The sequence below is a fragment of the Amblyomma maculatum genome, chromosome 8 (genome assembly GCF_055883805.1).
Source record: "Amblyomma maculatum isolate TAMU_Amacu chromosome 8, ASM5588380v1, whole genome shotgun sequence".
Classification (NCBI taxonomy): Eukaryota; Metazoa; Arthropoda; class Arachnida; order Ixodida; family Ixodidae; genus Amblyomma; species Amblyomma maculatum.
Genome location: NC_139351.1, coordinates 44621143 through 44642200, shown reverse-complemented (window position 1 = coordinate 44642200; position 21058 = coordinate 44621143). Strand labels below are relative to the sequence as shown.

General features: G+C 45.9%; 1 protein-coding gene across 1 annotated transcript in view; it reads left to right on the top strand.

Annotated features, from left to right (window-relative positions):
- Nucleotides 1-4326: 4326 nt before the first annotated feature.
- LOC146181080 (phospholipid-transporting ATPase ABCA3-like) overlaps nucleotides 4327-21058 on the top strand; it is a 77076-nt gene continuing 60344 nt past the window's right edge. The window contains exons 1-4 of the mRNA XM_084575699.1: nucleotides 4327-4630; nucleotides 11346-11618; nucleotides 17429-17506; nucleotides 20587-20594. Coding sequence (XP_084431825.1) covers nucleotides 4327-4630; nucleotides 11346-11618; nucleotides 17429-17506; nucleotides 20587-20594 — 663 coding nt within the window. The remainder of the gene's footprint in view (nucleotides 4631-11345; nucleotides 11619-17428; nucleotides 17507-20586; nucleotides 20595-21058) is intronic.

Here is a 21058-nt window from a genome sequence, read left to right as displayed (position 1 = left end):
CTGAATTAGGGGACGTTCAAGCTTCGCTTTAAACAGCCGCATTAACTCCTCTAACTAAGACTTTTCAATCCATGCTTTTTTCATACTTTTTTTTTAAGTTAGGTTTTGAGGGGAAGTAGGCACACTTTTCGCTAAGCATTACGGTACGTTGCACACCTACGCTTAATCTAGTGAGGGTCACAGCGCCTTTTTGAAAGTCAAGCGGCCGGAACGGTTGAGCTGGTACATGGCAGAGTGAAGATTTCATTTCAATATGGCGATCATGGAGCTGACAGGTTCTCTAGCTGGCCGCTGACATGATCGAACAATACCTGGACGTAGGGCTGACTATCGTTACGTTTAGCAGTAGCTGCCAACTCTGGCTCCTCTTTTCATATGGGAAGGTAGTGTCAGAATCAGCCTGCCAAGATCTTTGCATTCATGTTATCCCCAGGCCAGGCAGGCACGTTCCTACGGCTTGGTTAAAGCGGAAATTTATATTTGAGCTTGTACACCACGCTATCGCGTCATATCCTTAAAGACGAAGCTTAAAGAGACACTAAGGACACCCAAATATGCTATCAAAGTTTAATAAACGGCATTTGGCGACGCAGTCACCGCATATCCGGTAGCAAAAAATCAAATTATTGCTGAGATATTGCGATAAGAAGTTGAGGTTTTTTTTCGTTCCCGCCGGTCGAATTTAAACTGTTTTCTGCTACTCTTAGTAGGGTAGGATGACGCACACTATGATGCAAGAGGAAACTGCGTGATAGCTGGCGCGCGGGGAGCGGAGAATACTTCGCACGTGCGTACCGAGTCATGATATTCATTCGATACGCACTTAGGGTAGACACATCTGCTGCTCCGAGCTCGTATTTCAGGCGCCGCAGGCCCAAACCAAACTATGTGAGCATGCACGAAGTGGCTGAGCCGCAACATAACGAAACTCGAGTGGACGCCTGCAGCGCTGTGTTAGCTAAGAGACTAGCAGCATCTACCGACAAGCGGACGAAATGAGTATATTTTGATATTTACTTTGCAATATTTAGCTTGTCGTTTTGCTTTTTTGCCGTCGTTTATGTGTGATAAAAGTATGTTATCATATTCGAGACAAAACCTACGACTGCGTTCAAACGGTCAACGTAATTCGCATTTGTCAGCCTCCGGGATCCCTTTCGCGTCCCGTGATATATAGTTGCAAGCACCGGCCGTTTCGGCTGTGGTGGTGATACCTGTATTTCTGTTCTTCCTCTTTACTACCTTATAACAGCACTGTTATCAGTAAGAGTGGCTTTTTTGTAACCAGGAACTGGCATTCTATCGATGCAAGCCCCCTTCATTTTTCTCTTTAGTGTCCCTTTAAGTGTCCCCCTTAGTTTCCTATACTCCATTTGTAAGAGCTTTTTCTTTATAAGGCATGCTTCTGTTGGCTCAGTAGGATCGGCCGAATGGACGATATGGTCGAGCGCTGAATATAAATGAGAAACGACCGATAGTAAATGCAAGAAACATTTGCCTTACCAGTCATTCTTAATGTACTGTACTGTACATGTAAAGTGGTTCGGGCTCTCAGCGGTATAAGAACAATCTGCTTGGATAGAATCGCTTCATCTTGATATAGTAAAGGAATGGAGGTCTCCAATCAGAGACAACGACAATTGAGATGTGTTACAGCGCGGACTGCAATACATTTCTGCGCTCAGCAACTGTGCGATTGCAGTGCGGTTGCTGGCTGGTTCCTATACGAGGTAGGCATGCGCGCCGCTGACTTACCTGCGCTTGAAATGGGATATGCACATGAGATATGAGGTCCGCGGTATCGAATCGATCGCGGATCGTAAAGAGCAATGAAATTCTTTGAAATGAAGGCTCCATTTTGAATTTTTCATCCTTCGTCGCAGGTGTCCTGTATAGGCTGTTCTCTGAATTACCATGCAATCTTCTAAGCTATTGCTGATTCGTCCGTGTTCCCCGCATGCATAGACCTCATGCAAAAAGACACGGGTAGTTCACTAGCCTTTTAATAAAATATTAAACAGATAAAGTGCGAGGTGGGAGGTTTGCCCCTAATTGACTCATGCCTAACGCCTGCGGCCAAGCAAAACCAGCGCTGCTCGAAAATAGTTCCAAACCATCGTTTGGTGTGCTTTAAGGCCCGAAGAGAGCCAACCCTTAAAACGTAGTCTCGGTAAAAATCCTGAAGCCAAATAATTTCCGTCTCAACTGAAAAAGGAATATCAGTGTACGAGAAGCGCAGTTACCAAGACACACGAGAAAGGAGACACACTAGCGCTGACACTCACACAGCTCCCGTGTGTGCGTCTCCTTTCTCGTGTGTCTTACTTCACTGCGCTGCTCGTATGCTCATATGCACTACCAACTAGCCCTTTACATCACCCTTGCAAAATGAAGCCATCATGGCGCCATTAAAGACTAAAGAGCAATGAAATACTATGAGAAAATTTTATAGAGTGATAAGAAATTATTTCATGATATTTTAAGCGTCCTTTATAGAGTGATAAGAAATTTTATAGAGTGATAAGAAATTATTTCATGATATTTTAAGCGTCCTTTGGCCTTTGATGATGGCACGAAGGCTCGAGTTAGCGGCTGAGACGAAACGCCTTTAGCTTCGGGTGACCAAGACTGTACATGCGTTGGCGGCCATTTGATGGGTGCGTGACCGTCAAGATATCATATGGTCTTTCTTTTCAAATTTATTTTTCCGCTTCTCGCTTTGACAAATTTAACCTTGCGCCAATAATAATTGGAGGGCAGGGAGAAGCAGGAGCTAAAACGCCGCATATTTCCTCTTCCCCTTCCACCGTACATCCCTTCCACAAGTACCGTATTCGTTATCAAATACATTTATGACGTGAGTGCACCGGTGTTCAATAAGGTATGAACAGTGTAACAGTGAGCGAGGCCGCAGTTCTGAAACGCAGCGCAGTCTCTCGTTCCTTGCTTGATCAGCGTCAGCGGAACCGATGGACAGCTATATGGTGACAAGGAGCCACCCTATCACAGTCGGCACTTCTAAGCACAGAAGCACGATTCTGCTTGCCTTCCCGCAATTACCTACCATGCATGGTTACTAGAAATGTATAGGTCTCGTAAAGTTTGGTAAATTGAAGCATTAGGATCCTGAGAGACTTTAATGCTATCGTTCCCTGACAGAGGCGAAACTTCAGGTTACAGTCAGGGACAAAAGTTTGGTGGGCGCTATTTAATGGAAATATATCGTTCTGTGGGGTCGACCAAATATTAAGAATGACATGTACTGAATCACGAGGGGTGATTAAAAATATCAGAATACAAACTAGCGATGCAACGAAGAAATAACCTTTTTTCATATATCTGCCTCCCGAAAACTTGAATCTCTGACTGTACGTAGGACAGGATGCCCCAATTTGTCACCCTATTGCAAGCGTTGTGAACCGCACTGATTAGAGACTTGGAGAGCGAGGTGAGCGGAGAAGGTGACAAGGTGGAAGAAGGAGGTGGAAAGCGGAGGAGGAAAGTAGGCGGTGTGTACTGTAAGAAAACATGAGCACGTCTCTTGTGCGTGGGACTTGGCAGGGGACATGGATTGCAGGCATAGAGGTGATACACTCGTACATTGCCCCCCGAATGTCCAGTTGTCAACGTGGTAGCTGCCAGGCGAGAAAGTGGTACGGGAATGAGCCATGGACCGTTGAAGACCGAGTCAAACATGCAATCTTCTGTCCAACACGGGCATTTGAACGGCTTGCTTAGAGCGGGAGGTCGTCTTTCGCATAGTTATGCGAATCGACTATATGCGATGTGTTTTCGAGGGGATGTGCGATATGATAAGGGCGCAAATTTGGATTAGTGACGGAACGAGTCAAGACCTGCATGAATGGGAACGTAAATTGGAAAGGGGAACCCCAAACACGAGCAAGCAATGCGATTGCATCTTAAGACTATGCGTGGATAATCACGTTTCCGCTGAGTAACAACGGGGGCATGTCAAACCATGCAACGCTCAAAGCGACCTCATCAGCGACCTCAGTGGTGCTGACAGGTGTAGAAGACACGAGCTGCAGAAGCTTTCAATGTTATTTCAGATATTGGTATGGCAGACAATATAGAGCAGGCTTAAATTGCTCATTTAGATATTATGCTACTGAAATTCTTTACCTCAACATATTACAAAACTAACATGCTTGCAGAGCTACGCTTTTATTGTCTTTGCCGAGTATCACATCGTCGGCAACAATTTGTTATACTGCCGCTTAAACACATCCGAAGCGCAGATCTCGAGCCGTTGGGAACGTCGCTGCTGTAGCATAACTTCTGGAAATGGACTGCAGTTCCTCGACCATGAAGCAGATTTACCTGGTGGCGTGGCACCATGTGTGGCTGGTGCGCATCAAGCGCCACTACCTGGTCACGCTGCTAGAGGTTTCGTGCATGCTGCTGATGCTGAGCTCGGTGTGGGAGGAGTCTGTGGCACCGTTCCGGGCGCGGCCGAGAAGGGACCATTTCTTCGACACGGCAGGCGCGTTCGAATACTGGGGACGGCCCAACGAGTCCTGGTCGCACGGCTCCCTCGCCTTCGCACCCAGCGAGCACCTCTTCACTGAGCTGGCAACCAGGGTGTGCAAGAAGTTGGGAAGCGGTTGGAGTAAGTGTTCACGGCGTGGGGGAAGGAGAATGCGATGGTAGATGCCCAAGTATCCAGTATAGTCAAGACTTGCACGTTTCTCACCAGGAAAACTGCACGTAATACAAAAAGTGTTTGCTGTGTTCAAGATTCAAGTTACCTGTAACTTTCTGCTATTTATACAGGACACTCCCTTTTGCATTCTTCTTTCTATCAAAGGAGCCTACGGAAGGAACTCTGCTCGAGCCTCTTTAACTCTTTCTTCGTCGTCGTCTTAAGTGCAGACAGCAAGCTAGAATAGTGCTCGCAGAGGAATTCTCATTAATAGCGTTTTCTACTTGCGCATAAATAACAATTTATTCAAAACGCGTGATCGTCGTGAAGAAATTCGAAATTATTCAGAATTTTATAAGTTAAATACAACGGACTATCGTTGCGAAACGTTTCTAGCTTGTTTTATATGACTACAACAGATGAATGGGCTTGCTTGCCATTTATCGTGCTAAAACAGCGCAGCAAATACACAGCGAGGAAGGAAACATGGCACAAGTGCTGTTTTCAACAAGGTTTATTGGAACGAACGTCAATATATACATGCGCCATAAAAAAACAGACAACTGAAGTACGCCTTGTCACATTCACATTACATGTGTCGAAAAAAAATCACTGATTAAGAAGTGTTTAAGAGCACAACATCTTTCTTAGTGAGCGATACAGGAGGTGTGCTAGCACAATGATTGTGAATTTTTTTGCGATTTCAGTAGCCTCGATTATCTCACGCACCAATTTTTCTGTTTCTAGCAAGAACTCTGGCTCGCAATTCAGGATCTGGCAATCGCTTACAATTACGACAGTAAGTCATCAGTTTCCCCTGACAACTTGGTAGACATCGCAATATTGGGCTTTTAACCTTTCATTGGCGCATATTCTGGTTTGGCCAATGTATACTATGGTTATGTGCAGTCAACAAAGTGATTACGATGGTTGATGAGGAACCTTCGTTGCTTTGTCTACCTTGATTGACACGGTTACACAGGTACTGAAGCTTTTGAGGTGCGGAGCAAATATCAACGCAAACTCGGCTGCCTATTTACTTTAGCTGGTGGGAAAAATTGTGAATGTAGGGAACAGATACAACCTTTCTTTTGGGAGTTGCGGTCTCGACGGGAACGCTACTCGCCTTTTTCAACTTGTGACTAAGGCACTCGGCTGCAGATATCAAAAAGGGTTCAGGATAGCCAACGAAGGCCAAATGGCTTACCTTATGGGCAGAACTAGATTCTATGGCGTTGACACAGGATTTCATCAAGGCATTTTGAAGCAGAGGTTAACGTGAGTTGTTTTTTTTTCACCAGCTTCGAGTGATACGAAGGAAATGGTAACAGCGGCTTTGTTTGCCCTCGGCTAGTAGGCCCCTCAAGTGTGGTGTCCCAGGAAAGAGATCTTGAGATCCATGAAACGGAGTGAATCGTTCTCTGCAATGTGAGTGGGAATTAAAAGCAGAGGCTTTGGCTGAACTGCCCTATTACATTTTGCCAGTGCTTCGTCAGGATCGGAGACTTTCCCCTCGCAGAGCACTAGGTAGTCATCCACGAATCTAAAAACTTTACAAACACAAAATACCGCTAGTTCATTTTCTGAAATTCAATTTCTTCCAGTCAGAAATAAGTCACTCAACACCGGCACCAGACAAGACGCAATGCAAATACCAGTTTGTTTGTTTGTTTGTTTGTTTGTTTGTTTGTTTGTTTGTTTGTTTGTTTGTTTGTTTGTTGCAAAAACACGCTCTTTTCAAACTTCTCATTGGTGGACGGAAGGTATGAGGTTAACGGCGCGACAAATTCTTCGCTGAAACTCCCGAGGCGTTTTGAAATGAAACTTCTCTGTAAAGGTCATTAGCTTCGTCAATGTTCTTTGTTCTGCCTGAAGGATGGTATAATATAGGTCATCGAAGTCAACAGAGCACCCGTGAAGCTGGTGCGAGCGCTTTTGAGAATGGACCGCGTTGCATCTTTTGAAGATTTTACTCGAAAAGGGTGATCAATGCTAAGCACGTTAAGTTTCTGTAGCAAGAAAACGGCGATTTGTTTCTACCCGGTTCCCTTCTCTGAACCTGTACCGTGTTTCCTCCCTTGTTCGTGTCTATCCTGCGGTGTTTTATTTGAATGTGTTATATGAAGCAACACTTAAACTGAAGAGAACTGCGTTTTGCTTATTTGTTCTTTAGGTTTTCTCCTTGTGTTCCTGCGAAACATGTCCTCATTCTTGATTTCTGTGGTTTTCATTGTTTTTCACAACAGACGCGTTTCCCGTCTACCATATGCGCCAGTTCTTTCCGACCGCCAGGCTGATATTTCATCTTCGTCTCGCACTCACCAATTTATACCAGCAAGAACACATTTTCCGACACACACGAGGCCGTTTCAATGAGCAAGCGGGAACACGTCTGTCGCTAAAATTCAAAACAAGCGCGATGCCACTATTTACATGCCCTTAGCTACTAGCTATTGGCTATTTAGCTATTAGACCGGTATGCATAAACCTGTACTTCATTTTCTCACTGTAGTACACGCTTTCCACCTGTTAGATGAAGGAATATGACAGGGGCCCTCACAAGTGCCCTTCGCATAGGCCGCGCTTTAGTCATCGCGGACAATTCGCAGTCTTCCCAGGTGGACTGCTTTACCTGGCAACATGGTATCTCGTTCACACAGGAATCATACTTAGTAACCTTAGATGGCGCAGTAAGTGTTTAATTTTTCTATAAAGGCTACTACCATGGAATCAGGGAAGGAGAGAGCCGAATAAGGCCTGTAGTAGAGTGCAACAGAATAAATTTGATCATCCAAGGTTTTTCAGGTAGCATAGCGCACGGTAGCCCCATGCATCTCGACTCCACCGAAAGTCAAAGGTGTCCGTATGGTGCCATGTCAGACAAAAAGGTTCACGCGAGGCTTCCGATCGAGTAGCCTCTAGCCGCGAGTAGCTGGATGCCGTTGAGACATTGGCCGTGATTATTTGCAGGAAAGTCACAAATTAGCAATAAGTATTTCGTTGTCATTACATTAAGCGATTGTAGTTCAAAATTTAAAAACGACTGTTAATGAGCCGTTTGCAGTATTGACAATTGTGCCAGCCTTTCAGTGAACGACGCATATAGTTCAGTGTTACCAGCAGATAAGAGTCAAGCCGTTTTGCAAATAAACGCTTATGAGCTCTTTTCAGATTTTAGGATCTTTTCGATGAGTGAAATTAGGGTTGACTTCTGTGGTGCTCCAACACGTGAGGGCTGTGGGTTCCGGTAAAAACCTAGTGGAAAAACTAAAGGCCTCATGAGTAACTGGTCTCCTGGTAAATAATTACAATAATTACATGATAAATACCTGACAAATAATTTAGAATGTGGCTCGAATGTTTCCAGGGCTTTCGTCTCGATGGCTTCCATTGTCACATTTGCCGCCATCACTGAAATTTCGGCTCTCATAGCTGTGCTGATGGTCTGTCGTAAATACACCCCCTTGGAAGAAATAGGCATTTTCAAGGCAAAAAGAAAGAAGCTTACATAGATAGGGTACCTCGAACGGTGTGCGCTCTTCAAGAGACGAGTCTTCGCTCAAACAAAGCTTGCTCGATTGTTTCTGCATCTTAAAGAAACAACACGTCCAGCGTTTCTTGAACCACCTCAACGGCATAGAAGCCTCAATCAATTTCACCGTCGAAGAGGAAGTGAATGGCTGTTTCTTGTTTCTCGACACTCGAGTGACGCGAAAACCCACGAGCCTGCATTTCACCGTGTACAGAAAGTTTACTCAGGTTGTTATCTCGACTTTATTCTGCCCGTTTGATGGCACACAAACGATCTGTCGTCTTCTCCTTAATCAAACGAGCAATAACCACGTGCTCTAACCTGCAATCCCTGAAGGAAGAGATAGGACTGTCGAAAGTGATTTGACTAGAAATGGTTACCCAAGACGCTCTGTGGCAAACACAAAAAAGAAACTCCTACAGTAACCGCCACCTTATGACGTTTCCGATGCCTCTAAGCCAAAATGCGCAAGCATCCCTTACACCCCACAGATCAGTGAAGCGTTTTGTCGGATATTTCGAAAGTACGGGGTGCAAGTTGCTCACGTCCCAACGAGCTCGTCAATTTGAAAGACCCCATTCCCCTTAAGAGATATCCTGAAGTTGTGTACAAGATTCGTTACGCAGATTGCAAGCGCAGTTATTTCGGATAATCAGGAAACTGGTACAAGCAGTACAAAAATGATGTTGCGAAAGGACACAGTGCTACTAACGCTCTGGCCGAACACGTGCAAGAAACTGGACACGCCATCAACTGCGACGTGGCATGTGTGACTGTCAGGGTATTGGAGCGAGTGCTCTCCCTCTACGGAGGCCCGAAAGGGAGCTCGTCTCGAATTTTTGGTCAGTCTAACTCCTACGCTGCCCTCCCCTCCAATTTCCCATAACCCTATCCTTACTCTATACTTCCCTTTACCCTACAACCCATCCCTTCCGCTACTTTCCAGGGGAGATACGTGGGTTCTCCCCAGGCCCGCTTCCTCGGCTGTGGGTCGCTTAGTAGCTCTCCGTTTTTATTTAATAACTTCCAATCAAACACTTTTGCCCGGATGGACCTGTTCATTAATTTCTCCAATTTCGGAACTTTCTCTACCCGCGATACATAAGTGGTGCGGGCGGAGTCTGTCTTTGGACTCCATCTTACATTCTGTCAGGGAACGATCGCTTTTATACGCTCGTATCTAGAGTCTTTGGTGGCTCATACCACTCATGGTACACTAAATCGGACGCAAGGGAATATGCCATCTGATTACACAAATCATTACGATGCATTTTGAAGTAGCTATAAATGCATGCTTTCTGTCTGGTTTCCCCATTGTGAACAAGGAAGCCGTAAGGATTTCGAAACATCATTACATTTTCATTAAACTCACTTAAATTGGTCAGGGAACCTATACTTTTCTTCATGCCACCACCTGACCAGACGATCTTTCGTCAAACTCTTGATTACAAGACAAATGTCGCTTTTGAGTCTTTACAGCACCAGGAAATACGTTATGGGGTAGACCAACGCACAACTTCATCTTCGAAAACAAGACTAAACGACAATAATGAGGAAGGAACAGAGGTAGAAAGTAGCGACAGCTGATATTAAAGTGAGGATTGTGAACAGACGTAGGCGTAAAGCATTATAAAAAATGTGGTTCACGCAGCTATTGTGTGCAGCAAATAGAATGTTTATACGAGGCTACAGCCCTTCTTCTCAAGTTCAGAGCCTGAGAGGTTTTGCTTCTAAGGCAACTGCAATATCAATGGATGTCCCACGTTTGAGAGCGTTCAGGATTGGAGTTGCTGTCATCTGCTGGAAGGTCAGGTCGCATTGGTCAGCAGGATGCGAGATGAACTGAATGTTTTGTTTGCTTTGCTCAATAAATAATTTGATCTCTCTCTTTAGAAGCGCACCTCACCCAGAGCATCACGCACAGAAGATTAGACAACCTGTCATTTTCACATTTCACGTAATGCTGAGAGCATACAGGCGGCGGTTGCTCAGTATAACAGAGCTTAATACCAGAGATGGCAAATTGCGACAAAGGAAGAGGGGGGCGGGGGTTAGGGGGGCACCGATGATACAATATGAAGGGCGATGTGCGCAGGATCATCATCAGCAGAAGCAGCATCATCATCATCATCAGCCTGACTATACCCACAGCAGGGCGAAGGCCTCTCCCATATTTCTCCACTTAACCCGGTTCTGTGCGAGCTGCATCCACTTGACCCCTGCAAACTTCTTAACCTCATCCGCCCACCTAACTTTCTGCCGCCCCTGCTACGATATGATAGGATATGAGCAGGAGCGGCGTAATTTTTATGCAGTGGGCTACCTGGCCTGACGACGGCGATGACTATAGTAGAGTGTGCGTACTGAGTCTACTGACTACCGAGGCAACGTATCGAACTTGTACGACAGCACCTTTACTATACTAGTGCCCTATTTCCTGAGAGATGTCGGTGTCCCAATGTCATTGGCGTAGGTGACGAAATGTGTTTAAATCCGGTCATGGTCTCGTGGAATGTTTGCAGGTGTGAAAAATGATCATATTCACCGTGGCTATAGAAGCTGCTCCTGGCAAATAAAGTTGAATATACAAATAGGTGACCATATATTTACTAAGTTATACTATACCAGCTTTAAATTATAAATTATTTGTTGCACTAAATACGTCCTTTCAACTGCAGCCATCGCACCACGGTGGCGTTGAAGTTAGGGAGCTTGACTGCTGTAGTCAAGCATTCGGCATCGAATCTCGGCCACGGCTGCCGCTTTTAGATGGAGGCGAAAAGCATGGTGCCTGTGTGCTGTGCGATGTCAGTGCACCTTAAAAACACTATGTGGTAAAACCTTCCTGATCACCCCAGTACGGCGTCTCTCACAGCCTGAGTCGCTTTCGGACGTTAAACCCAGTAAACTAATCTAAGCTAAAGTAACCTGTAAAGTAAATACTAAGAAGTAAATACTGTTCATTCAAGACGTAAATACTGATCATGAAGTAAATACTGTTCATTGACAGCAACAGCTTTCGTTTCAGGGCGATAACAGTGTTGAGAGTCGTAAGTGGACGGCACGTTTATACTAACCGTTGATTGAACCGTTCTTGGGAAACCATTTCATCTTGGATGACCCCTCTTTAATTAACCTAACATGTCGCAGAGCCGGTGCCCTTCAAAGATGCGGAAGCAGCAGTCAATTTCGTTGACGTCAGCGCCGCGCAGCGGAAGGAAAGAGCGCGCACTGGCGACACACAGCAACATCAGGAGCCCCCTGTGGTGCACCGTCGCGTGGCCGTGCTGTTCGAGCGCGAGGCAGCGGACAAGCTGACGTACCGAGTCCGCTTCCGCGACGCCTCCTTCGACATGGAGCGGCAGTATCTGCGCAGCCTGCTCGTCCCCGGACCTCTCGACACGGACCGCTTCGACGAGATGAGTTGAGCGAACGGGAAAACCATAGGATTTGAATCTTCAGCTAGCATTTAGCTCCGCTTAACAACGCCTCCTGCAAGTTCCGCGCCGTTCACACGGTTCGCTTCGCAGTGAACAGATTTTGGACAGATCTGTTCATTTATTAGCGCTGTAGTGCCAGGTATCAAGAGCCGAAGCTTAGCTGCGGGCAGGCACGGTCTTTCACTCCGTCAATATGGTATGGTAGTGCTTCTCTCTAAAGTACCGCGTCTGAAAGCAAAAACAAAACTTTTGGGTATTTTTCGCACTATCTCTCATCTGTTACATAGTGTTATCGCTTCTTCACTGTACGTGCAGAGAATGCATGGACACATGTTATCTGGAGAACGTAAGAAAGGGCAGTATGATAACATCTGAGCTGCATGAACTGATAAGGCTGGTATAAAGTCGAAATCCTTTAATGTCTCGTACTGTTTGCAAATGTGTCCGCGTTTTCGGTGCATTCCTTATAAGGGCATATGCCGAACACATTTGCAAACACTTCAGTTCAGTCGTTCAGTCGTGTCCGACTCTTCGTGACCCTATGGACAATTTCACGCCACGCTTTCCGGTCTCTCACTATCTTCCTAACATCACATAACTTCATCTGCAGTGCCTCGAGGATGCCATCTAACCATCGCGTTCGCTGCCTACCCCTTCTCCGGCGACCGTCAACCTTTCCCAACATCAAATCTTTCTCCAGTGACTCCTCTCTTCTCATCAGATGACCAAAGTAGCTGAGTTTTAACTTTAGAATTTGACCCTCCAATGAGCAGTCAGGGTTCATGGTCGACAATATCGACCGATTTGATCTTCTGGCAGTCCAAGGAACTCTCAAGAGTCTTCGCCAGCACCACAATTCAAACGCGTCAATTCTTCGGTGGTCAGCCTTTTTCACAGTCCAACTCTCGCATCCATACATCACAACTGGAAAGACCATAGCACGAGTTATACGGACCTTGGTTGGCAGACTAATGTCTCTGCTCTTTACTAGGCGGTCAAGGCTAACCATTGCTCTCTTTCCCAGAAGCAGGCGTCTCCTAATTTCATGGCTGCAGTCTCCTTCCGAGGTAATCTTGGAGCCCAAGAAGAGAAAATCTGTCACAGCTTCCACTTCTTGTCCATTGATGCTCCAGGACTTGATAGGGCAAGACGCCATGATCTTTGTCTTTTTGATGTTCAGTTTAAGCCCAAACTTCTCACTCTCTTCTTGTACGCGCATCAGAAATCTCTTGAGTTCCACTTCACTTTCTGCCATTAAAGTGGTATCATCCGCATATCTAAGGTTGTTGATACGTTTTCCAGCAATCTTCACTCCAGCTGAAGACTCGTCCAGACCGGCCTTCCTCATGATGCACTCTGCATATAGGTTAAATAGGCAGGGCGACAGTATGCAGCCTTGCCTCACTCCTTTCTCAATCGGAAACCAATCGGTAAGACCATGCCCAGTTCTGACTGTGGCCTCTTGTCCTTCATACAGGTTCCTGAGGAGACAGATGAGGTGAATTGGAACACCCATCTCTTGGAGAGCTTGCCACAATCTGCTGTGATCTACGCAGTCAAACGCTTTCGCATAATCAATAAAGCAGAAGTAGATGGGTTCCTGGAACTCTCTTGCTTTTTCCATGATCCAGCGGAGGTTGGCAATTTGGTCTCTAGTTCCTCTGCCCTTGCGAAACCCAGCTTGCACGTCCGGAAGCTCCCGATCCACATACTGCTGCAGCCTACCTTGGAAGATTTTCAACATCACCTTGCTAGCATGCGAAATAAGTGCGATCGTGCGGTAGTTGGAACAATCTTTGGCACTGCCTTTCTTTGGAATGGGGATGTAAACTGACCTCCTCCAATCCTGTGGCCACTGCAGAGTTGTCCAAATCTTCTGACATAATGTATGCAGAATGCTAACAGCGTCATGGTTGAGGTTTTGAAGCAACTCAGCTGGAATGCCATCACTTCCGCTGGCTTTCTTCTTAGCAAGACTGGCTAAGGCCCATTCAACTTCACTCTTCAGGATGCCCGGCTCGAGATCAGTAATCACAGCCGTCTTATGTTGGGTTTGCACATTCGGGTCCTTCTTGTACAGTTCTTCTGTGTATTCCTGCCACCTCTTCTTTATCTCTGAGGCTTCAGTGAGGTCCTTGCCTCGTTTGTCCTTTATCACGCCCAGCTTAGCACAGAAGCTTCCTTTGATATCTTTGATTGTCTTGTACAGAGCTCTTGTGTTCCTGAATTGGCTGTTGTCCTCAACTGCTTGGCACTGTATGTTCAGGAAGGCATTCTTATCTCTCCTTGCTATTTTCTGAAAATCCGCATTGAGAACCTTGTATCTTTCTCTTTCCCCCATAACTTTTGCCATCCTCCTTTCCTCAGCTATTTGCAAAGCCTCTTCAGATAACCAGTTTGCTTTCTTGCATTTCTTTTGCTTTGGAACTACCTTAGGTGCAACTTCTTGTATTATATCACGAACATCAGTCCACATCTCTTCGGGCTCTCTGTCTTCTAGATCTAATTCTTGAAATCGATTGCTCACTTCCACAGCATATTCTAATGGAATTTGATCCAGATCATACCTGAAAGGCCTTTTAGTTTTCTGAGTTTTCCTCAATGGAAGCTTAATTTCGGCAACAAGAAGCTGATGATCGGTGCCACAATCGGCCCCAGGCCTTGTTTTTACTGCTTGTATAGCGCTTCTCCATCTCTGCCGGCAAAGAGTATAATCGATCTGATTCCTGTACAGACCGTCCGGTGAAGTCTATGTGTACAGGCGCCTCTTGTGCTGTTGAAAACGAGTATTCGCTATGGTCAGGTTGTTTTCTTGACAAAACTCTACAAGCCTCTGTCCAGCTTCATTTGACTCGCCAAGACCGAACTTGCCTACAATTCCGGATATTTCTTCACTCCCGACCTTAGCATTCCAGTCTCCTACGAGAAAAACGACGTCTGATGATGGGGTGCGGTCTAAAAGGCATTGTATGTCCGCATAAAATCTCTCAACGTCAGCTTTTTCAGCAGTAGTGGTCGGTGCATAGACTTGTTCTGATAACTGTTATGTTGAAAGGGTGACCTTGGATCCGAAGTGAAATCATTCGGTCGTTTTTGGGGTTGTGCCCTAGCACTGCTTTACCCATTCTTCTGTTTACTATGAGAGCGACCCCATTCCTTCTCTTGGATTCGTGCCCACAATAAAAGACATAATGGTCGCCGGAGTTAAATTCTCCCATTCCGGTCCACTTAAGCTCGCTGATACCCAAGATATCAATGTTCAATCGGTTCATTTCTCGCTTGACGACATCCAGTTTACCTTGCATCATAGATCTTACATTCCATGTTGCTATGTGATATATCTGCTTGCAACATCGGACTTTCCGGTCGCTTCCCGACACATCCACAACTGAGCGTCCTTTTGGCTTTAGCCCAGCCGCTTCATTCGTCCTGGAGCTACTAGGAATCGCCTTTTGTTCATCCCCAGTAACATGTGGGACGCCTTCCAACCTGGGGGGCTCATCTTCCGGCGCCATATCAATAATGGTATTGTGACTGGCCATAGGGTTTTCTTGGCAGGAAATACTGGAGTGGGTTGCCATTACCTTCTCCAGTGAATCACATTTTGTCAGAACTCTCTGCCGTGACCTGACTATCTTGGGTGGCCCTACACAGCAGAGCTCACGACTTCATCGAGTTTCGCAAGCCCCTCCGCCACGACAAGGCAGTGATCCATGAAGGGGTTGCAAACACTACGAGACATTAAATCGTACTGTTTGCAAATGTGTCCGCGTTTCGGGTGCATTCCTTATATGGGCATATGCCAGCCCCGCCGGGGTGGCGCAGTGGTAAGACGCCTGACTACTGTTCCGGAGTTCCCGGGTTCGAACCCGACCTCGGTGGCTGCGTTTCGATAGAGGCGAAACGAAGTGGCGTCCGTGTGCTGTGCGATGTCAGCGCACGTTAAAGATCCGCAGGTGGTCGAAATTACTCCGTAGCCCTCCACTACGGCTCCCCTTTCTCTCTTTCCACTTTCACTCCCACCTTCCTCCCTTCCCTTACGGCGCGGTTCAGGTGTCCACAGAGCAAGTGTGACAGATACTGCGCCTTTCCCTTCCTGTGAACCAACCAACCAACCATATGCCAATCGACATTGAATCGATACTTCATAGAAATTGGATGATATCAGAGCCCCTCATGATAATTTATGACTAATAATAAAATAGTCAAAACATGCCCATAGAAGCCGATGCATTTGGAGGTCATCGTACCTATTACTAACCATCACTTACTAGCTGAGGGGTGTTTAAATAACACGAACTAGATATTAACTAAAACTCAGAAAGTGCAAGTCTGGTTAACTATCACTAATCAATACTAATGGCTAGACGTTTCGAGACGTCCATTGCTCTCACACGGTGACATAAGTGGCCATGACGTCATGGCCGCAAGTGATAATGACGTCACATGCTGTCATGAAGTCATAACTAGTGATGACGCATATACGAAGCTGACCCTGCCTGGCATTCAATCCAGGCGTCCGTGCTGCGCATTTGGCGCTTCGTCGAACGCCGAACCACACAGCATATATAGAAATAGACGCAGTGCACCAAGCACCAGTGGCGTTTAAAATTGGTTGACAGCAAAGAAAAGGCGGCGTATCTGTCAATACTAGTTAATCCCAAAGGGTCTCACAGTCGATGTTTAAGCATCGCGGCGAAGGAGAAGCACTTGGTGAGGCATATTGCGTTCTGATTTTTTTTAGATCGCAGACGCTTTGCCGATAATGCCGAGCCGTAGCAAACTAACATGCATAACAGGCATGTGGAAGAGAATTCACAGTGCGGCAATTGTAAGTGCTACCATTGCATGAGTCATCGGTGCGGGGCTGCTCTCTGATCCAACGTTCTTATCAATGGTTCTGGCAACGCTGAGAGAGTGGCCCTAATATTTAGTTGCAGCAATGAATATACTGTGAATAACTGGCTGAAAACAAGCTATAAATGTTTGGTTTGGTTTGGTTTGTGGGGTTTAACGTCCCAAAGCGACTCAGGCTATGAGAGACGCCGTAGTGGAGGACTCCGGAAATTTCGACCACCTGGGGTTCTTTAACGTGCACTGACATCGCACAGCACACGGGCGCCTGGCTTTTCGCCTCCATCGAAAAGCGGCCGCCGAGGCCGGGATTCGATGCCGCGTCCTTGGGAACAGTAGTCGAGCGCCCTAACCACTGCGCCACCCCGGCGGGGCCAAGCTATAAAGGAACAGCAAACGTGAAAATAAATGGGATTAAGGCAGGGCGAAATCAAGCTATAAAGGAATGATTTCGCCCTGCCTTAATCACATTTATTTACACGTTTGCTGTTAATAAACTAAATTCACCCAGTGGACAATAATGTTGCAACGCATATCTGCGGTTTTTCTTTGTGCTTTGGGAAAAGTTCAAAATTTGTAGGCAGCTCTGATATTCTCATGCTACACTTTCGTATTTTTTCTTTCGCATGGAACGATTCCTCCGATGGCTGGCAAACTTCAAGCAAAAGTAGGAAAATATGAAGCTGCTGGGCCAGTTGGTGAAGCAGCATATTCAAAATAACTTTGCGCAAAACAAGACTGCGCAAGGAGGAAACACGCACCACACACACGAGCGCTCGTATGTGTGGCCGTGTTTCTTCTTTTTATCATGTCTTGATCTGCCCAGTTTTTTAAATAAACGATAAAAGTATTGCACGACGTATAGAGTTCTGCAAATAATCTCGGCACACGTTCTATGTTGTTGCCTAATGTGACACACTGTCTGCATTGCTGTTGCAGGACTGCTTCTTCCACTGCAGTTCCTCATCGAATCGACATTTCTCAATCTGATGGGTGAAGCGGCTCCTAAAACGGTTAGTGTAAACTTTCAGAGCGGTGTTCGCTAAAATAACAGAGGGAAGGACACAAAATCGAGGCGAGAGCAAAAAGGTGACTGCACAGTGCATTCGCATCTCTCTTACCTATGCCCCCATCACAGCGCGCTGCTTGTTCTTTGCAGGGGTACACGCAAAGGTGCGCATTTTGATGACTTCGAATTGCACGTTTTCTTGAAGATTAAAAACGTATAGCAACATATTGCTACTTAGCGGTATTCGCTGGTCGCGCTGAGGATGACGAAGGGCAACAAACTTTTATAACACGCAAAAGTGATGTTTCATGCAGCAACCAGCAAATTTTCCTGTCAAATAAAAACTTCTTTCAAGCCCCTTCCTGCAGCAGTTTGGAAACAAAGTCAGTTTAGAAAATTAAGGAATTACGGCTGCTGAAATTCCTTCGAGCTTCAAAAATTGGTTTATTAAAATTAAGTTTTCATCGAAACACACCCCCGTGAAAAAGTGGTAAACCGAAATCTTTCCTGCACATAGGTGGCGCTGGGAACAAACAATACAGTATCCGAGACTATTCCTTGGGCTAACATAATAATAGTCTGCACTGATTTTTGCTGTGACAGGAATACTTGTTTTGTAGCCACTGGATTCGTGCCGTCACGACGACTCTGGGAGAGAGCAACGTTAGTATTTATCGACGCAGTATTCCACTATAATAAAAAAGACGCGCCATGGCAACGGGACTTTCCTAAGTTAGAAAACGGAAGCACATACTTCACCCATTGGTCGTTCTCGCAAGAAATTGACTATGGCGCCAGTATAAACCACACCCTACCCACAGACGGAGTCCTTTTAATTATGAACAGGCTAGATTGATTTCAAGCAGTGGAAGAAAAACATCGCAGTCGATGCCGAAGTTACGGTAGATTTAAGGATGAAATGAACCAAACGAAAGGCATACCTCGCCAATTGATTCTCATTTCTGCTTCCCAGTGCCTGCTGCGATGGGGCACCGGAGATGTCCACCGTGAAGTAACAGTCTTGCACATTTTGAAGCGACAGCGTTAAGCCCCGTTCATTTGAAAATTCGGCGTCGAAGGCCCTCCATCGGCGTTAGAGTTGTGAGCGGAAAACCAGTAGCACAGCGCTGGGACACGGTAGCTGACATGACCGATCACTAAGTGGACGCAAGGTTGCCTGAAATCACGTTTAGCAGGGATGGCCAACTCGGGTCTCTCCTTGAATCTGGGAGGGGGATATCAGAATCAGCCTGCCAGGATCGTTACATGCATGCTCCGACAGGTCATGCAGGCACGATAATACGGCTTGGTTAAAGCGAGGCTTTATAGGTGGGCTGGTAGCCTTAGCTATGGCGTCGTACCATTATAGATAGAGCTTAAGTATCCCGTATAAGTTTCAGCTTTGCTCAATAAACCCAGCGCTGACGGAAGTAACACTTTATGGCGCATGCGCTGTACCCCCGTGAAGCTAAGCCTGTAGGCACCTCGTAATGCATAATAAAACTTTGTTTTTTAATTGTGCATTCGTTTTCTTCTTTCTGTTCTTTTCCTTGTTCTCCAGTACCCTAAACGCATTTCATATTTTATGAGGCGACTTAGCCAATTCGCATTGCAAGGGTTTACTAAAAACAGTGCTCTGTCCAAGGCTATAGGTGTTTCCAGTTCGGCCCAGAGCTGCGTCCTTTTCCGATCGTCTTATACTTATATCCTTGCCGCTGGTGTTTCAAGCACCAACTATCCCTCTTACACTTATTCTCCAAGTGGAATATTTCTAGCAGTAGAACCACCCTTCGCAGCAGAGCAAGGCCAAATACGGGAAAAATGAGCCGAACAATATATTTTGTCTAAGAAAAAGGTTGGATGAAATCCTCATTAACATTTCAAGGCGACCACATGGCTTGAAATGACCTGCAACCGTGGCGCTATCCTCATCTGCCACTTATACATTCTCTTAATCCTCCCATGAGGTCCTGAATACCGTTCACGATTGGGGGACATGGCTGCAGCCCTTAACGTGAAGAGCGTGTAACTGTCGTTCAGTTGCGGAATTGATGGAGCTTCGAAGAAAAGAAAGCCGCTTTAGGAAACAACAAGCCTTTAGATACGCATCCAAGGAAATATGCGAGGATAGTGCGTCCGCGGCTTGTCCGGAAAAAGGTTCACATGAATAAGAGAGGTTTGTCCCTGAAGAAGTGTGATTACGACGGTGATGATCGCAAACTTTGGAGTGATTTTCATAACCTATAAATTTTTGCGATTGTTGGGCTTTAAGCAACTGAATGGACATAGCAAATCTCCACTACAGACTGGAAATGTTGGATTGGGCGTTTCTGCATGAAAAGCCTTATTGAATTCAATGCCCCATCGGAGTTAGAAATTTGTATCTTCACAGGTCTTAACGCCCCGCCATTTTTTTCCATGCACCAGCTTAGTAATCAGGTTATCATTTCTTTATGTTGTCATGTCGTCGTTGCCTAAGGTACGGAATAATTAACGCCGACTTCCAAATAAACGTCGGGCACCTTTCTATGCAACGTTTGTTTGTAGTCTAGTCGGTTCGTGTTTCTAAAGTGGAATCATTTTTAGCGCAGCACATAAGGAGCAAGACAGACGCCTGTCTTGGCTTTATTAGGTTTTGTACTAAAATGGATGGCACCTAACTTGAAATGTTAATTGGACAAACTAGTGCTGCAAGAGCGGAAACAACTCGGTGGGAATAGCAAGTCCGCAGGCCAGGCGTCGGAATTAAACACATTAGCGTCGGTATCCAAGCTCACCAATACTTCCAGAAGCTACAGGAGTCCCAAGTCAGCCACCGTAATGCTGTAACGATCTTTAAAATGGTTCTGGATCAGCTTCGATGCGTTTTCTCAAACGGATATTAAAAGGAATAAGCTGGCTTGCTGGCAGTATAGTTAATCGAAACCGAATAGCGTTGAAGAGATATGGCGGGTATGCGCGTTCTTTGTCTTCGGATATCACTGCCCCGTGGACATTCCAATCACGCCTTGAGAGAGTCTTGACAATCTCTTGATTTTTTTGCTTTTTTTTGTAGACTAACGTTTTAAAGCGACTCAGGATATAAGAGACGTCGTAGTGGAGGGCTTCGGATATTTCGAGTACCTGGGCTTCATTACCGTGCGCTGACAAAGCACAGCACACAGACACTGCTTTTTACCTCCATCTAAAAAGGACCGCACGGCCCCGCATCCTAGGACACAGTGGCCGAGCACCCAAACCGCTGCACCACCACAGCAAGCGGCAATCTCTTGAAGAGTCTTTAGAAGCAATATGCGCAAGGCTGACTTCCGCCTCGGATGGTGGTTTGTTGGAGCAGCGGTCCTTTTATTCTTTAACACCCACCCCCAAGTAATGATCTCTCTGCTTAGAGGAGCACAAGTCCTCTTGTCGAAACGTTTGCACGGCTTATGAACTGAGGCTCCCCCTCAATCCTTGGTCAGTGCTCTTTCACAGTGTGTAGCCGTCTTTTTTAACACATTCTAACCTGTGCCAGTCAATTATAAATGTGTAATTAGGAACCAGCGGCTAAACAGTTGAAC